Source organism: Toxorhynchites rutilus, chromosome 2, assembly GCF_029784135.1.
Source record: "Toxorhynchites rutilus septentrionalis strain SRP chromosome 2, ASM2978413v1, whole genome shotgun sequence".
Lineage (NCBI taxonomy): Eukaryota > Metazoa > Arthropoda > Insecta > Diptera > Culicidae > Toxorhynchites > Toxorhynchites rutilus.
Window position 1 is genome coordinate 187034516 of NC_073745.1, and position 15945 is coordinate 187050460.

Here is a 15945-nt window from a genome sequence, read left to right on the forward strand (position 1 = left end):
CGGCCGAAACTATATAACGACGGCTAGGTGGACTGGTGCACTGGTACTAACGCGGTCGGCCTAGCTACCCTTGCGGGGAACTCCAGATCAACACGGTTCGAGCGGGATTTTGCCTTTCCCTTCACTTTTCCTCCTTTACCATGTCCAGACATGGCTGCTTGGGTTGGTTTGTTGATGTGTTGTGATGAGAACCGATGTGGTGTACGGTTTGAATGAGAATGATCGTTACGGCAGCGGAGCGGGGATTTTTAAGCTGACTGGCTGGCTCGAGAATTACGCATGTGTGAGACTGCGACCAATGTTTCGTTCATTTTTTTCTTTTTCCTTTCCAATCGTGCTTCATTATATTTCGCTGCTGCTCTGGTTGCCCGTTTTGGTCGGTACGATTTGAGGAGCACAAAATGGACCAATCAAAAATGGGCACATAGTGCATTTTGACAATGGTTGATAATTCACAATTATTCAATTATTTATCTCAAGAAAAATGAAATGTTATTCGTTATGATAGATGCGTAGATATATTTCCTATCAATTGATGCAAAAACCTTTGCGATCTATTGAGAAATGCTCGAGTTATAAGCGTTCCAAATCTTGCATTTTTTCCTACTTGTTCAGTGCCTAGATTTCCATTTCACCCCCTATATCTTTCGGTTAGACGTAGTCCTACGTCAAAATTATTGATTGAGAGAACAAGTGTAGCTAAGGATACAATGTGACATTTTTTATTTGGACCGTATTGGTTTGGAAATATTAGGCGATTTGCTTAGGTGGTCCAAATTCCCCCTTTTCCCCTACAGAAAATTCATAATAGTGGCAACAAATTAGGATAGTTGCGGAGTGTGATGGAGTCGACAATGTAAGCCGAGGACGAGGCGTTTTTAAATTGTTCAAGCAAGCAAGGTTTCCATCTCAGTATAAATGCGTTCATTTTACACAGTGAATATACAATTCCAATTCCACTTGTCAGAAATGCTCCAAAGGACTCCAATTTAGACGTGAAAAAGTATCGTTTTGACTCAAATTTCGAAATCTTAATTTTAAACTCAAATTCTGAACGCTTTATTTTAAAAACTAAATTTACTGAACATTAATGTTGTTTTGATACCTATAAATGTTGTTATACTGAAGGGTATATCCTAAAGAATATCGGGGTTTTCATTATTCAATTATTCATGACATTGATGTTCAATAAATTTAGTTTTTAAAATGGAGTGTTTGGAATATGAGTCAAAACGGTATAAGTATATTTTGTTCTCTGATGAAAATTAAACAGCAAATAAATTTAAAAAACTATGGATGGGTTATACCTATGATATAACCGCAAGGTTGACGTAGGACTGCCGTTGGCTTAGTAATCAATTGTAAATCTTCAATTAGCAATAATCCCTCCCCGGGTGTTACTCATTTGTTACGATATCGCCGCTGCGCAGTGCTATCTTTTGTGTATTGATTAAAATATTGAATAAATGAAACTATTTACGAATTCAATTGCAAACAAATCTCAATTTAAGTCAATCCATGCATTATGGTAGTAGTTATCGCAGCAAATAGTTATCAACATTTTGCCTAATCATCAAACGGTATGCGTAGAAGTTCAGTGAGCTGGCGACATGAAGGGATATCTGCCAATGCAGTCTTGAATAATCGAGCCAAAGCGTTGCATTTGTACCCGCTTTTGTAAATCGTGATAGCAAAACGAATTCAGGATTGTAAAAATGTTTGGGGGTATAAAAGTATTGCCGACTAGAATGTATCTACTGATTGCATCTAAATTTCTATGCCGATTTCCACAGGCTCCATGGTTTTGAAGTCTGTGTGAGAGAAACATTCCGATTTCCAGAAAGGCAAGCGAGGTCAAAAGTACCCGTAGCATCAATTTTCCAATGTCGATTTTCTCAGGCTCCATGGTTTTGAAATCTGTGTTGAGGAAACATTCCAATTTCAAGAAACACAAGCGAGTACAAAAGCACCCGCAGCTTGCATCTAATTTGCTATGCCGATTTCCACAGGCTCCATGGTTTAGAAGTCTGTGTTAGGGAAACATCCATCCATTCCAGCGATCGTACTTGAATTGTTGCACAATCGTAACTGAGTGGATTTCCGAGTGGTACTCGCTTATATACCGATTGGTGTGATTTCAAAAGCCTGTTTTGAAAGCAATTTTAGAGCTATTGAAACAAGTTTTTGGATCAAAAAGTAACAAGCATATAACGCGTAGTCATTTTATCTTTCGAATGAAGTGTTTATCATACCTCTTCGTTCAGTTGCTTAGGAGCTATTAACGCTCAAAATCTCGTTCTCCGGCGTAACGCTTTCGTTTTCGAAACTTTGAATTTACACCCCGGTATAGAAATGAAAGACGTAGTCCTACGTCAAAAAGACCAAAGCTGCAAGATCGCGTAATCGAAAAAAATAAATAGAAGAGTGGTGTCCAAGACACCACCGTTTTGGGAATAATCCGAGCTTTTTTCGCAGATGGTTCAAACTATGCTATGGGAATGGTGGATTAAATTGCCAACATCCAGCTTTAGCTGACGAAATTTAAATTTGCTACTCGGATCGATTTTTCAGAATGCTTCCTCACCATCCAAACTATGCAATCCACCTATGCAAGGCACTGTCTTAATGAGAAAATCACACACTTGTCAGGAATGTTGTGACTTATGAACAGTCACAACATTCCTGACTCGAACTTTAACGAAAGCACAGATAGCACAGAATGAATACGAATGAACACAGTTGTAAATTTGTTGGACGTCGAATGAATGTCAGCAGCATCGACAAGCAAAATAAACGCGTTACACTGATAAAAATCTGATAAAACTGATAAAAATCTATTTTCAATATTAATTAATAAGCTCAATGTTTCCAAGCCCTGCTTAGAACCAAGGGCTGTCAATTTTCTTATTGTTTTATTTTCATTTGTTCGAAATTTTTAAATGATAGTGTGATTTGTCCATTAAGTAATCTTGTTTGTGGAACTCATGACGCTCAATCAACACAAAGGCGCCGGTTCAATTTAAAACTAGGTGTAATCTACCCGTAAAATGAATTAGTCAGTATTTTTCCCTTAAATTGGCTCAGATATACTGGGTTCGGGAAAACCGAACGGAATCGGTTGTATGGTGGCGGCGTAGGCGATAGCAACCGCAACGAAACAAATTTTCTCCGTTGGAATATTTTCGATGCCTTGGGAAAAAATCGTTAGAAACAACAACAATTACAACAATACAACAATTCACAAGTGCCAACAATACGCCCCTACCGAACAAAATCTATAACGAATTGTAGCATCAGATCGACATGCTTTAATCGACCACGATCTTTCGGTTCTACCACCATTCTATCTATGATAGAAAATAGATTCTCAAAATATTGTACTGGACTTGTTAACTGGTATCACACTTCTAGCAATTGTACCAACCAGACACCCTCACACAGAGAGTGACTAGTTCCGCTTCGGTGGATTTTTTTTTGTTGTTTCCTCGTCAGCCAAGTCCTCATACATCCGAATATCTTGAAAACATAACCTGTCATAACCTGTCGATCACATCATTCGCCCAATCTACATTGCAAAATGCCATAATAAATCTCTGCCTCATCATCTTCGATGTATACCAATCCAACCCTCAAGGACCCCTTGATATATCGTAGCATTCACCTCATGTATCTCCAATGTTTCTCAGTGGGAAAGGTCTAAAAATGACTGTTAACCAGTAAATCAGTAAACGGACGGCACACAACGCGGTTGGAAAAAACAGTGTAGGTGAAATAACGGAGGAGAAATAAAAAGCGACAGAAGGCAGATTGTTACAATCTCCAGGCTTAACACGAAACACCCACATACACGAAGTCGGTACTCGACCCTTCGGAAGCTTCGTGATTGTACATGTTTTGTCCCGCAAAAGTGAATCAATTTCGTCTTGAATGGCCACTTGCCAACTTGGTCAATCTGCTGAAGATTTCCAACATTGAACCCAGAGCAAAACCAGTAAACGTCATGCCATAGTCTCTGTGCCAGGCAGGAGGCTGGTTTTTCCGTTACGAACTCATTCTAGCGTTGATGGTTGCTTCCCAGTCGTAGTAATCGGTGACTTTTCTTCAATGATGACATCCCTAACAATCTTGATTTTTCCTACCTGTGGATTCCAAACCCGGTAACCGATCACGCCATAACCCACGAAGATTCCTTCGTTAGGGACGTGACAATACGTTGATGATCCAAACACTCGCGGCCTGATTCTACGCGGCGTGTGAGGTGAGATGACAATTGTCACATCACCATCACGCAACTCTCCTCACTCTATTCCTACAGTCGTTTCGGATGCCGTGAGAGGTTCATTTGATGTATGTGAGAGGATGAACAGCAAGTGACAAGGCGTTCATTTTGCTGGTTGCCAAATCTGATCAGAGATGCCACATTCGCACATGTGTTCACGAATTTGTAGACATTTAACTTTTATCATAACCATTTATTCCTGCTGCAGGCTATTTAAAATAGTGACAAAACATTATTGATTCCATATGATAAACGAAGCTGGTCAGTATGTCAGACATTAGCACATATTTACAAATATTTCAGATTTTTATCGCATATATTTGAGAAAAAACATCTGGCATCCCAGAATTTTATTTGTTTCGCTCAGAGAGGTCAGATATTTGTTTTGCTGCAGTCAGTACCGTATCTATAGATCTGATTTAACCTGGCCTGTTGTTAGTGTATCAGGACATTCTGCCGAATTTGCAGGTATTTGATTTAGATTTGGTGAAACAGTTGATTGCATCCTGTAAAGTTTAGCATTTTTGTTTGTTTTGGTCGTAGTTGCTGCTGCTCTCTGCACTCTCAGTGTTAAATTGTTGCTCTGGCTCCGGCTCGGGCATATACCACGGCTTCTGAAATGGATATGCAGTTCGGTGACGATGACTCGCGGATAGATAGATGAAACACAAGACCCATATGATAGATATATTTTAGAGAAAATAAATAGATTTCATGAAATGAAAATAATTTCGGTGTGCTTATTCGTCCAATTCAGGAATAACAGACTCACTACCGCTTTCACAAAAAAAAAACAAACTACTTGCAATTTGTCTTTCGTACTGTGAAAATTGAAGATAAATTGAATTTATTGATACATATAATACCATTACTATCGATTCTATACGACCCAAAAAAACACTTATTATTCCTCTTCCTTTTTTCATTTGTTTTCATGCACTGTCGACACCTCAAGACATGTCGACGATTGTCACCTAGAAATCCCAGTTGATGTGACAATCGTCACGTATATTTGAGAGCGGGAATAAAGTGGGAGTTCATTCAAGTGAGATTTCTCACGGCATACGCCTGGTGGAATCGCGTGACATAAGTGACAATTGTCATCTCACCTCACACGCCACGCAGAATAAGGCCGTCGAATCGTCGAATCATTTGGTCTACGGTTGTTCCACATTTCAAATGTTGACACCTGAAGTTCAAGAGCACAAACAGGACTGCTATTGGCTAAATACGCGCCCGTTTGAACGGCTTTGCCCTTGAATTCTCGTTCGATTTTAGAGTCAAAACGCATCGAACGAGTCTTCTCAACCAGTATCCGATTCATCCCCTCGCTTTCCCCATTCTGCTCGGTGGTGAATTGGACCATGAACTCCATCCTGATACCCTTCTCCCTGCAGAACATGCGTATTTCCTTGCTGGTATGTTCCCCGTTATTATCGGAACGTAAACGAGAAATGTTGACAGAGAATTTCGCAGTAATCTTCGAAGTAACTGGCAACTTCATCCTTGGAGCGAATCAAGTAGACCACAGTAAACCTTTTCCAATCGTTGATATGGTTCCCGAAATAATTCGCCGCAGAAAACGACTGCAACAGAAACAACCACGCAGAAAAAGTGTACCATTTTGTCTCAAATTCCGAACACTTAATTTTTTAATGTAAATTTACTGAACTTTAATGTTAAAAATAATTGAACAATGAAAATCTTGACATTTTTTGTGGTTAGAGCTTCATTTTAACATCATTGACAGGTATCGATACAGCCTATAATTTATAATATTGAGCATTTGCAAAAAAGTGCCTGTCAAAACCAGCGATAAAATGTTTGCATTAGACAATATGGAATTTGAATCAAGTTTCGGAGCACTAAATCCAAATTTTTGGAAGTATAGTATTCTTCCAAAGAAGATTAGCTAATTGGTATTAATTTGACATATCGATAATTTGAATCAGTCTAGTAGCTCAAAAGTTATGATTTTTTTTTAAATTATAATTTTGCTGTTCGGAATTTGAGACAAATGTAATCAAACATATTTTTGGTTTTTCACCATGTATATGTATTTGTAAATCAATTCTATGGCGGACAAATCAAAGAAAAGACTATTGTATCCAAAACCCATATCAATTTCACGAAAAAGTACCATTTTGAGTAATGAGACAATGTTCAATGGCCAACAAAGCTTAAGTGTTCGGCAGTTTCCGACAGCGAGTTGGCGGTGAACTCGGATCGCGTCATCTTGGCGGCTTGAGCCGCCTCGTTTTCTTATCCTCGTTAAATGGGGACTTCGCTCCCATTACATTGACCTCTTAATAAATTTCGAAAAGCGAAAACGAAACATTATTTTATAATAGAAATTACGTTTTTTTTTTGTAAGGCATTTATGAAAAAGGCATTCAGATGGGAATTTATGGAATAATATATCACTCCCCCAGTTCAAGTGACCAGTGTTTTTTAGAAATTTTGGAAAACTGGTGGGAAAGTGTCGTTGATTGCAGTAAGTTAAATGTAATTACTGGTGGTTTTAACATTGACTGGCTTAATTGCATAATTCGAATCAATTGAAACATATATCACAATATTTTAACCTGAAACAATCTGTTTTCGAAGCTACTAGAATTTCTAAAAATAGTAGAACTCGTATTGATCACGTGTTTTTAAATTTCTCTACTGTTCATTCTACTATAGAGGCCAAATTCAAAATAACTGATCATGAGACAATTTTTGTTCACATTAAGAATGAACAGAATAAAGGTGATGGAAATAGAACAAAGATCAAATCCTGGAATAGATGTTCAAAAAAAGCCGTGTCTCAACTTGTTTCGACAACCCTGGATTTTACAGCAATGACGGGACATCTAAATGACAAAGCAGCTGTTCTGACTAATATTTTGAAAGAGTGTACCAATAAATTAGTGGTTGAAAAATATATTGATTTAAGTAATTCGAACATCTGGTACTCTTTTGATCTGCTGCGTCTCAAACACAAAAGAGATAAAAAGTACAAAAAGTTCATAAGAACAAATTTAGAAAATGATTGGAATAGATACACCTTCGCGCGGAATATATATTCACAGACATTGAAAAAGACTAGATGTGAATATATACAGAGGAAAATTGATGAACATTAAAATAATAGTAAAGGACTATGGAAAATATTGAAAACCTTATTAAATTCTAAAAATAGTATACCGCGGTCCATAGTTTTCAGAGGGTCAGAAGAGCAATCAGACCAAATTATAGCAAATAAATTTAACAGTTATTTAGTTAATAGTGTTCTGCTGACCAACCAAAGTATTGACTTGGTCAATGAACCTAACGAAATAATACAGCCGATAAGTATCAATTGCAGGCTAGATTGTTTTTCACCCATCACTATTGCAGAGTTGAAAAATATTTGTTTCTCATTGAAAAAATCGGCTAGTATCGATAATGTCAACGTAAAAGTGATACAAGATTGCTTTCATGTCATTGGACACGGTCTGCTGAACCTAATTAATTAATCTCTGCGAACTGGGCACGTGCCACAGGTTTGGAAGGAATCACTTGTGTTAATGGGACCCCAAAGTTAATGGGACAGATAAAGCCGAAGAGTACCGTCCTATTAACATGCTGCACATATTAGAAAAAATTTTAGAACTCGTTGTGAAAGGTCAGCTGATACATTTTATTGATAACAACAATTTGCTAATACCCGAACAGTCGGGATACCGAGAGAGTCACTCTTGTGAAACCGCACTGAATCTGGTATTAGTAAAATGGAAAGAAAATATCGAGGCGAAAGAGACTATTTTTGCGGTATTTCTGGATCTTAAACGCGCTTTTGAAACAATTTCTAGGCCCTTATTGTTACAAAATGTAATGAAGCACATTGGAATTGTAGGGATGGCGTATAAATGGTTTGAAAGCTATTTGTGCGACAGAACTCAAAAGACTCGTTTCAACGATTCTGTTTCCAGTCCCATCGGCAACTCACTCGGGGTGCCACAGGGAAGTGTCTTAGGACCCATTTTATTTATTCTGTACATAAATGATCTGTGACGGTACGACGGTTTTACGATACTGTGACATTAATTTGTTCGCGGACGATACTGTCCTGTTCATCGCAGCTAAGGATATAAAAGAAATCGCGGAGCACATAGACGAAGATTTGCATTCTCTGGCTCAGTGGCTTAAATTTAAACAATTAAAATTAAATGTTGGCATAACAAAATACATGTTAATTGATTCAGAAAACTCCAGTCTTGACGTAAATTTTGCAATAGATGGTGATACATTAGAACGCGTGAAAGAAATCAAGTATTTAGGAGTTATCATTGATGACAATTTAACTTTTAAGTCTCACATCAATAATGTTATCAAGAAGATTGCCAAAAAGTACGGCGCTTTGTGTCGTTTGAAGAAAGAGTTGACAATAAATAGTAAAATTAAATTATATAAATCGTTGATCTCACCACACATAGACTTTTGCTCGTCGATCCTGTTCCTTGCAAACAATACACAAATAACGAGATTGCAGCGTTTACAAAATAAGGTTATGCGTTTGATTTTAAGATGTAGTAGATACACTTCCTCTAATTTGATGTTGGACGCGCTACAGTGGTTATCTGTGAAGCAAAGAATTTATTACTTGACAATGGTGTTCATCTTTAAAATTTTTAATGGTATGCTGCCTCGATATTTGTGTGATCGAATTGAAAGAGGAAGTGATGTTCATAGATACAATACAAGAATCGCGAACGATGCAAGGATACCAAACTTTATGTTTACTAGGTCGCAGAACTCGTTGTTATATAAAGGGATTAATTTTTACAATTCGATGCCCAGAGATATAAAACGTGCGGCAACAATGGCAGAGTTTAAGAAAATGTGTATTTCACACGTGAAATCTGTTTTGTGAACAGGTTTTTTATTTTGAAGAAAATTTTTCGTTAAATTTTTACTTATGTTTCCAATTGATTGAAATTACAAAATTTATTTACAGGTGTCTTAAACTACCATGTTCGTGATGATGATGATGTTTTTCTTTTCAATTTTTTATTGCATATTTCAAGAAAAAAAAAAATAACTAGAGTTGTCTACGAAAGTTTGAGCCTCGCGCGCGTTTGGTGGGCCTGGACTATGTCAATGATGAACACTGGCAGAAAACTGATACACAATGAATTTGTTGTAGGGTCTGTAGTGGAAGCTGGAATGGGGATAGCTCATTCAGGATTCTTGAAAACTGTCTTTTTATCAGATAGTTATATCAAGTATTTCTGAATTGTGGCAGATCTCTTTTATGTTCTGAGCAGAAACTATCAGACATTGGGTTCAATTCCCAATCAGTCAAGGATCTTCCCGGGTTGAAAATTTTCTTGACATGCCTTGAAAAAACTTTGGGCCTGAAGTTGAGATTATGTCGAAACGAATTGGAACATTGTTTGTTTTTTTTTTACAGTTTTTGCCTATTGTAATATCCTTCGCTCTCAAATAAAACCACCAATTTATCAACCAAACACTTGGACTTTTATTTCGCACCACTGTCTTCCAATTCAAACCCAATCTCTATCCCCTTCCGTTTTCTCTCCCCCCAAGATCATCCATTCAGGTGTGTCTAACTGTCCTCTCTCTCTGTATTGGTTCAACGTATCTCAGGTGTAGGATACTACATCCCACTTATCTTTTAAATTTTCAATATGGAATATAATCACTGAATTTCTTCGGTTCTTCTCGCCTGCGTTTCTCTGGAACTGGAATATTCTTATCAACCGGAACTGGATCTGCTACTGGTTCAATCTCCTCATCTGCTCTCTGCATCTGCTCTGACCCCGCTACTTGATCCAGTCGATCTGCGTTCTCATCCGTATCGATCTTCTTCAGATGTGAAACATTTCTTTTCAGCTGTTTACCCGTTATCGTCGACTGAATGGTTATTTCTGAGCCTGATTTGTTAATAACCTTGAACACTTCCGGTGAATAGTCTGAGCACAGCTTATGATCTTTTCTCATTCGCTTCACCAAAACACTGTCTCCAATAGAAACCCCATTAGACTTTGCTCTCCGCTTTTCATCCGCATACGCTTTACCATTTTGTTTACTTATTATGTCTCTATCTCTTTCCTCCTCATCATTCAAACACATTTGAGACAGTGTTGGAAGCTTACTCCTGATCCTGCGACCGAACATAAGTTCTGATGGAGCTCTACCCGTGACAGAGTGATTTGTCGCATGGTAAGCTAGGAGGAATTTCCGAAGCTCCATCCGCCAATCTATACCTAGTTCACTTGCAATCCGAAGTCTTTTAAGAATTGTGCGATTTTGGCGTTCAACTTCGCCATTCGCTTGTGGCCAAATTTATGGAATTCTTCACATTCCGAGCTAACCTGAGGTCCATTGTCAGCTCGAAGAGTTCGTGGTATTCCAAATCGTTCGAATATAGTCGCCAGCTCTCCAATAGTATCGTGGGCAGTGATTCTCGTCATCTCCACAACCTCTATGAAACGGCTATAATAGTCTACCACCACCAGTAACCATGGCCCCTCTGGAAGTGGACCAAGAAAGTCTATAGCTATATCTTCCCAAGGCCCCGTTGGCAGACATTTCCGCATCATCGGCTCAGGTGCATCAGGAACTGAAACTAGTGTACATCCCCGGCATTTCTTCACAAATCCTTCAATCGCTCTATCGATTTTGGGCCACCAAACTGATGTACGAAGAGAAGATTTCATCATCTGCATGCCCAAGTGACCTTCATGGGCTACCTGCAATACTCGATACCGAAGAGCTTCAGGAACCACTATGCGATCGGACCGCATGAGAATACCACTGACTTCACATAGCTCCTTGGTGAAAACCTTATAATCCATTGGCAGATCATGAAAATTCTCCTGGCGAATACTATTCAATACATGTTGAATGCAGTCTCAACACCCATCTCTCAATCCTAGCGCAGGGTCGGGAGCGATGGGTGAATAAGTAAACTAGAGCTTTGCAATCGGTTAGCAACTCGAAATGGTTCCCATACAAATATATATAGAATTTTTCCACGGACCATACTAGAGCCAATGCCTCTTTCTCGGTTTGACAGTATCTTTTTTCCGTATCCGTTAGAGACTTAGAAGCATAGCTAATGATCCGATGTTCTCCTTCTGTATCAACTTGAATTAGTATGGCCCCCAACCCAGTTGGACTAGCATCTGCCATTACCAGGGTTCTGTCTTCGATTCTGAAAAATCCTAACGTACTAGGCTGCATCATTCTTAATTTAATTTGATTGAAGGCTACATCGTGTTGAGCAGTCCATTTGAAAGTAGATCCTTTCTTAGTAAGCTGTCTCAATGGTTCATCCATGGTGGCCAGGTCGCGTAAAAACCTGTTCAGATAATTTGCAAGGCCGAGAAAGCTTCGAACTTCATTGGCATTCTCTGGTTTTCATAATGACACCAAGGACTCAATTTTATCGTCTGAAGGCGAAATTCCATCCGATGAAATTTTATGGCCTAGAAATTCCAGCTCATTAACTCCAATCAGGGGGTCTCCGTAGCCACATTGGTTGCGCGTTCGCTTAGTAAGCGATCGATCGTGAGTTCAAAACTCAGGGCCCTCATTGACCATCTTTGTGTTGTTACAGAATAGCTACGTCCACGCAACAATCATCAGCGATGGAGATCGATCCACGGTCGAAATAAGATCGATTCATCCATACAACTGCTCTGCTCTGCCAGACACATCGGGCTACTGTTCTATAAATAACTCAACAATGATCAATCAACTGTCTCCGCTGTCCGGTGGTCCAACTGGATAATGGAAGAACAGAAAGAATACCCTTACGCCTAAATGGCTACTGTGTGAATGTACCATATGTAATGGTATAGAAGGAATACTGGCGAATGGCAACTGTTCAATATGCTAATTATAGATATAATAACCATGTGACATGTACACGATTAAAATTCGGCTCTGTTACAGCTAAAATGCTAATGAGCCTTAAATAAATAAATGGGATAAAAAAAAAAAAAAAACTCCAATCAAACATTTTTCCCAATTAAGTTGGATATTACGTTCCTCAAGCTTTTCCAGAACAATTCGAAGACGAGCGTCATGTTCTTTCTTATTTCGTCCTTCAACGTATATATCGTCAATATACCACCATGTACCCTCACATCCAGCCAAGATGGAATCCATAATTTTCTGAAAGGTTTCGGGAGCTGTAACCAATCCAAAAGGCATTCTTTTGAACCTGAACATCCCGCGACTTGTAATGAACGTCATAACATTACGAGATTCTTCATCTAGCTCCAACTGTAAAAATGAATCCATGATATCCAACTTGCTTCTCATCATGTCCTTCCCAACTCGCGCTATGAAATCATCGATGAGCGGCATTGGATGTCGCTCCCGCTGAACAGATTCATTCACTCTTCGCAAATCTAAACAAATTCTGGGTTCTCCATTGGCCTTCCCAACTACAACGAGTGGCGAAACCCATGACGCGGGTCCTCTCATCTCTTCAATCACATCTCTGTCTAATAGTTCTTTCAACTTCCTTTCAACCGCGCTCTCCAAAGACACAGGTAATCGCCTGACTGGTTGAAATACTGGTTTTGCTTTCGGGTCCATATGAATGTGAACTTGAACTCCTTTGACCTTCGAAAGTGATGATGCTTTCGAAATAACATGATTTACATGTGTCCCGATCCAAAGTACACCCAACCTTTTCGCCGTGGTATCTCCAAGTAGACTTCTTTCACCGCCTTTAACCACGAAAAATTCCGCTTCTTCTTGATTTGATCCCACTGCCACAACCGCAATGAATCTGCCTAGTATAGTCATCGGCCTCTCACTAGCATACCCTCTCAGAATTCTATCGCTCCCTTTTTCTGAAAACTTAACTTCCACTCCTCTAGTCTTCAAAATATTCCACGCTTTCTCTGTTATTAAATTTGCTTCCGCGCCCGAATCCACCAATAAATCGATATTTATTCCTCCAATTTCACAGGTGACAACATTCGTTTTGTTACCAGCATATAATGCGTAGTAAATTTTCTTGTCTTTATTGGCTCGATCTTCGTCTGGCGTTTGCTCCCTGGTCAATTCCACCGATTCAACATCTCCCATCGCCGTAAAATGTTCCACTGTGCGTACCTTCTTTGTTCCTGAACGAAGCTCCGAATTGGCTGCGTTAGTTCTCTTCCATGATCTACACTGGGATTCGAAATGTCCGACACGTTTACATTTCTTGCATGTTTTTCCTCGAGCTGGACATGTAGGGTCTGTAGAAATATGTCCACGATAACCACATTTGAAACAATTAATCTCTCCTGTTTTAACGACTAAAGGGTGGTTAACGTTCCTGTTGGTTGAGGCTTTTATAGCTCCGGTTGCAGAATTTGATCGTCGGTCATTTCGAATATTGAAGACATCTGCTTTCGGTTCCTCGCTGTGTCTGAAATTTTTCACCTGTTGCTCGACTCCTTCGAGTGATTTACCAATCTCTTCTATTTCTTCCACCGTGCGATCCTTTTGCAAGATATGTCGACGTAGTTCATTAGAAATGCAGCCCTCAACAATGGCATCTGTTAGCATTATGTCTGATAGAATTTTTCTGAACTTAATAGGGTATTTGTCCACCCCACATTCTTTGATTTGCTGACGAACGCGAATCACGAACTCCGCAAATCTTTCTCCCTGATTCTGTTTCATATGTCGCAATCTATGTCGCTCGAGCACATCCTGCTGAACCGGTTTGAAAAAGTCATCCAATGCCAGAATAGCCACATCATAGTAACGGATATCAGGTGTCACATAAGAGAACTTCTCGCTATCCGGTAAGGTTTGGAAAAGTGCTTGAAGTTGTGTTCCTCCAAAATGTAGCAGCTTTGCCCTTTTCTTCTTTTGATCGATGATATCCTCTGATTCAAAATAGCACTCTAGTGATGTTTTCCATGCTTCCCACTCCTTGTGCAATCTTCCTCTCTCTATCTCATTGCACCTGAACGGAAGAACAGAACGTAGATCACCCATCTGAGGAAATAAAATATTGAACTTATATAAAATTTGTTTCTAAAATTAATTTGATAATATTCTGTAATCTCAGTAATTTGATTTGATCACTTTTCAATTTCTAATCAAATCAACTTCGTGTATTCCCAAATCTATTTTCATCGATTCCCAAATCGAATTCGTCTCGTAGATTCCCAAATCTATTTTTTTTTCGATCCCCAAATCGAGTTCTTTTTTTTATTCTCAAATCGAGTTCCTTTTTTTTTCGATTCCCAAATCGAATTCATCCGGTTAATTTTCAAATCAACAATCTCGATTCCCAAATCGAGGTTTTTTTTTCTCGTCGACTTCATTCCGTTGATTCCCAAATCAACTTTTCTCGATTCCCAAATCGAGTTTTTTTTTCTCTTCGATTCCCAAATCGAATTTGCTCCGTTGATTCCCAAATCAACTTTTCACGATTTTCTTAACCTTTCAATAATCTGTTTATTGAATATGCATTTCACATAAATTTGATTATAGCAAATTTCAAACCAATCCATAATCCATGCATAAATTGCAATTCATACGCGATTTCCACCAAAAACACACAAACCGCTATATTGATATCACTATTTTTCCATTTCTCAGAAACATATTTTTTCTCAATTTTCACATTTCTATTTCATAAAATACATACTCCTGTTGCTTAATCCTCGTCGCCAATTGTAATATCCTTCGCTCTCAAATAAAACCACCAATTTATCAACCAAACACTTGGACTTTTATTTCGCACCACTGTCTTCCAATTCAAACCCAATCTCTATCCCCTTCCGTTTTCTCTCCCCCCAAGATCATCCATTCAGGTGTGTCTAACTGTCCTCTCTCTCTGTATTGGTTCAACGTATCTCAGGTGTAGGATACTACACCTATTTATAATGTTCAATTAATAGAAATTTATGCCTGCAACAGAGCCAGTTCGCTTTGATTGTTTTTTTTACACTGGTTTCTTTAATGTTTCAAACATTAATATTATCTATAAGATAAATCGGCCTGTTCAGACCTTTGTAGGGGTATGAGGTGGGACATCATCATCATCATCATCATCATCATCATCATCATCATCATCACCAATCATGTTTTTCCCGCACCACAATATGCTATACTTTTTCTGAGTGGTCGTTCCTGTTGCAGTTGTTTTCTGGTGCGATTTATTTCAGTCACGCATTTGCACCTGTCTATGACGCAGTACTTTCTTACCTTTCTTAAGTAGAAACCAAAATTGAGCAGATTCGTGAAGCGTAATGTGCCAGAAAGATGGGAAAAAGTTGTGGCAATGCTTTCAAGAAAGGATATGAAAACATTTTTACAATAAAATTTCAAATCATGACAAAACTGTGGAACTCAATTTGTATACCAAATGAGGGGCTCAGAATGTAAGAAAAAATTAAACTCGGGAGTAATAGATAAACTACGTGTATATTTATTTGCGTACTGCGGTGGAATGACGGTAACTTACATCTCAACTGTTCGTATTTTATTAATGGCGTTTAACGACTATCGCTGTCTACTCGTTCTATTTCTTGCAGTGCTGCCGTTTAGAAGGGAAAAATATCGCCGAACTTCAACACTCCTCCTCGATATTATTATTATTTTTGTCTTTAGTCTGCAATGATCAATCCAACATCCTCCGAAAACTTCCGCAA

General features: G+C 38.7%; 1 protein-coding gene across 1 annotated transcript; it reads right to left on the reverse strand.

Annotated features, from left to right (window-relative positions):
• Window positions 1-10533: 10533 nt before the first annotated feature.
• LOC129766524 (uncharacterized protein K02A2.6-like) lies at window positions 10534-14281 on the reverse strand. The gene is made up of 2 exons (XM_055767091.1): window positions 12319-14281; window positions 10534-10961 (listed from the first exon to the last, which is right to left on the reverse strand). Exons 1-2 carry the CDS (start codon window positions 14279-14281, stop codon window positions 10534-10536), a joined length of 2391 nt encoding a protein of 796 aa, XP_055623066.1.
• Window positions 14282-15945: the final 1664 nt, after the last annotated feature.

Bases quoted from the DNA above. Each gene is read 5' to 3' on its own strand.
- LOC129766524 (XM_055767091.1), bottom strand. From the start codon at position 14,281: ATGGGTGATCTACGTTCTGTTCTTCCGTTCAGGTGCAATGAGATAGAG. The intron at 10,962-12,318 runs GTAATATCCAAC...TTCGTACATCAG, and splicing joins TCTGGAAAAGCTTGAGGAAC to TTTGGTGGCCCAAAATCGAT.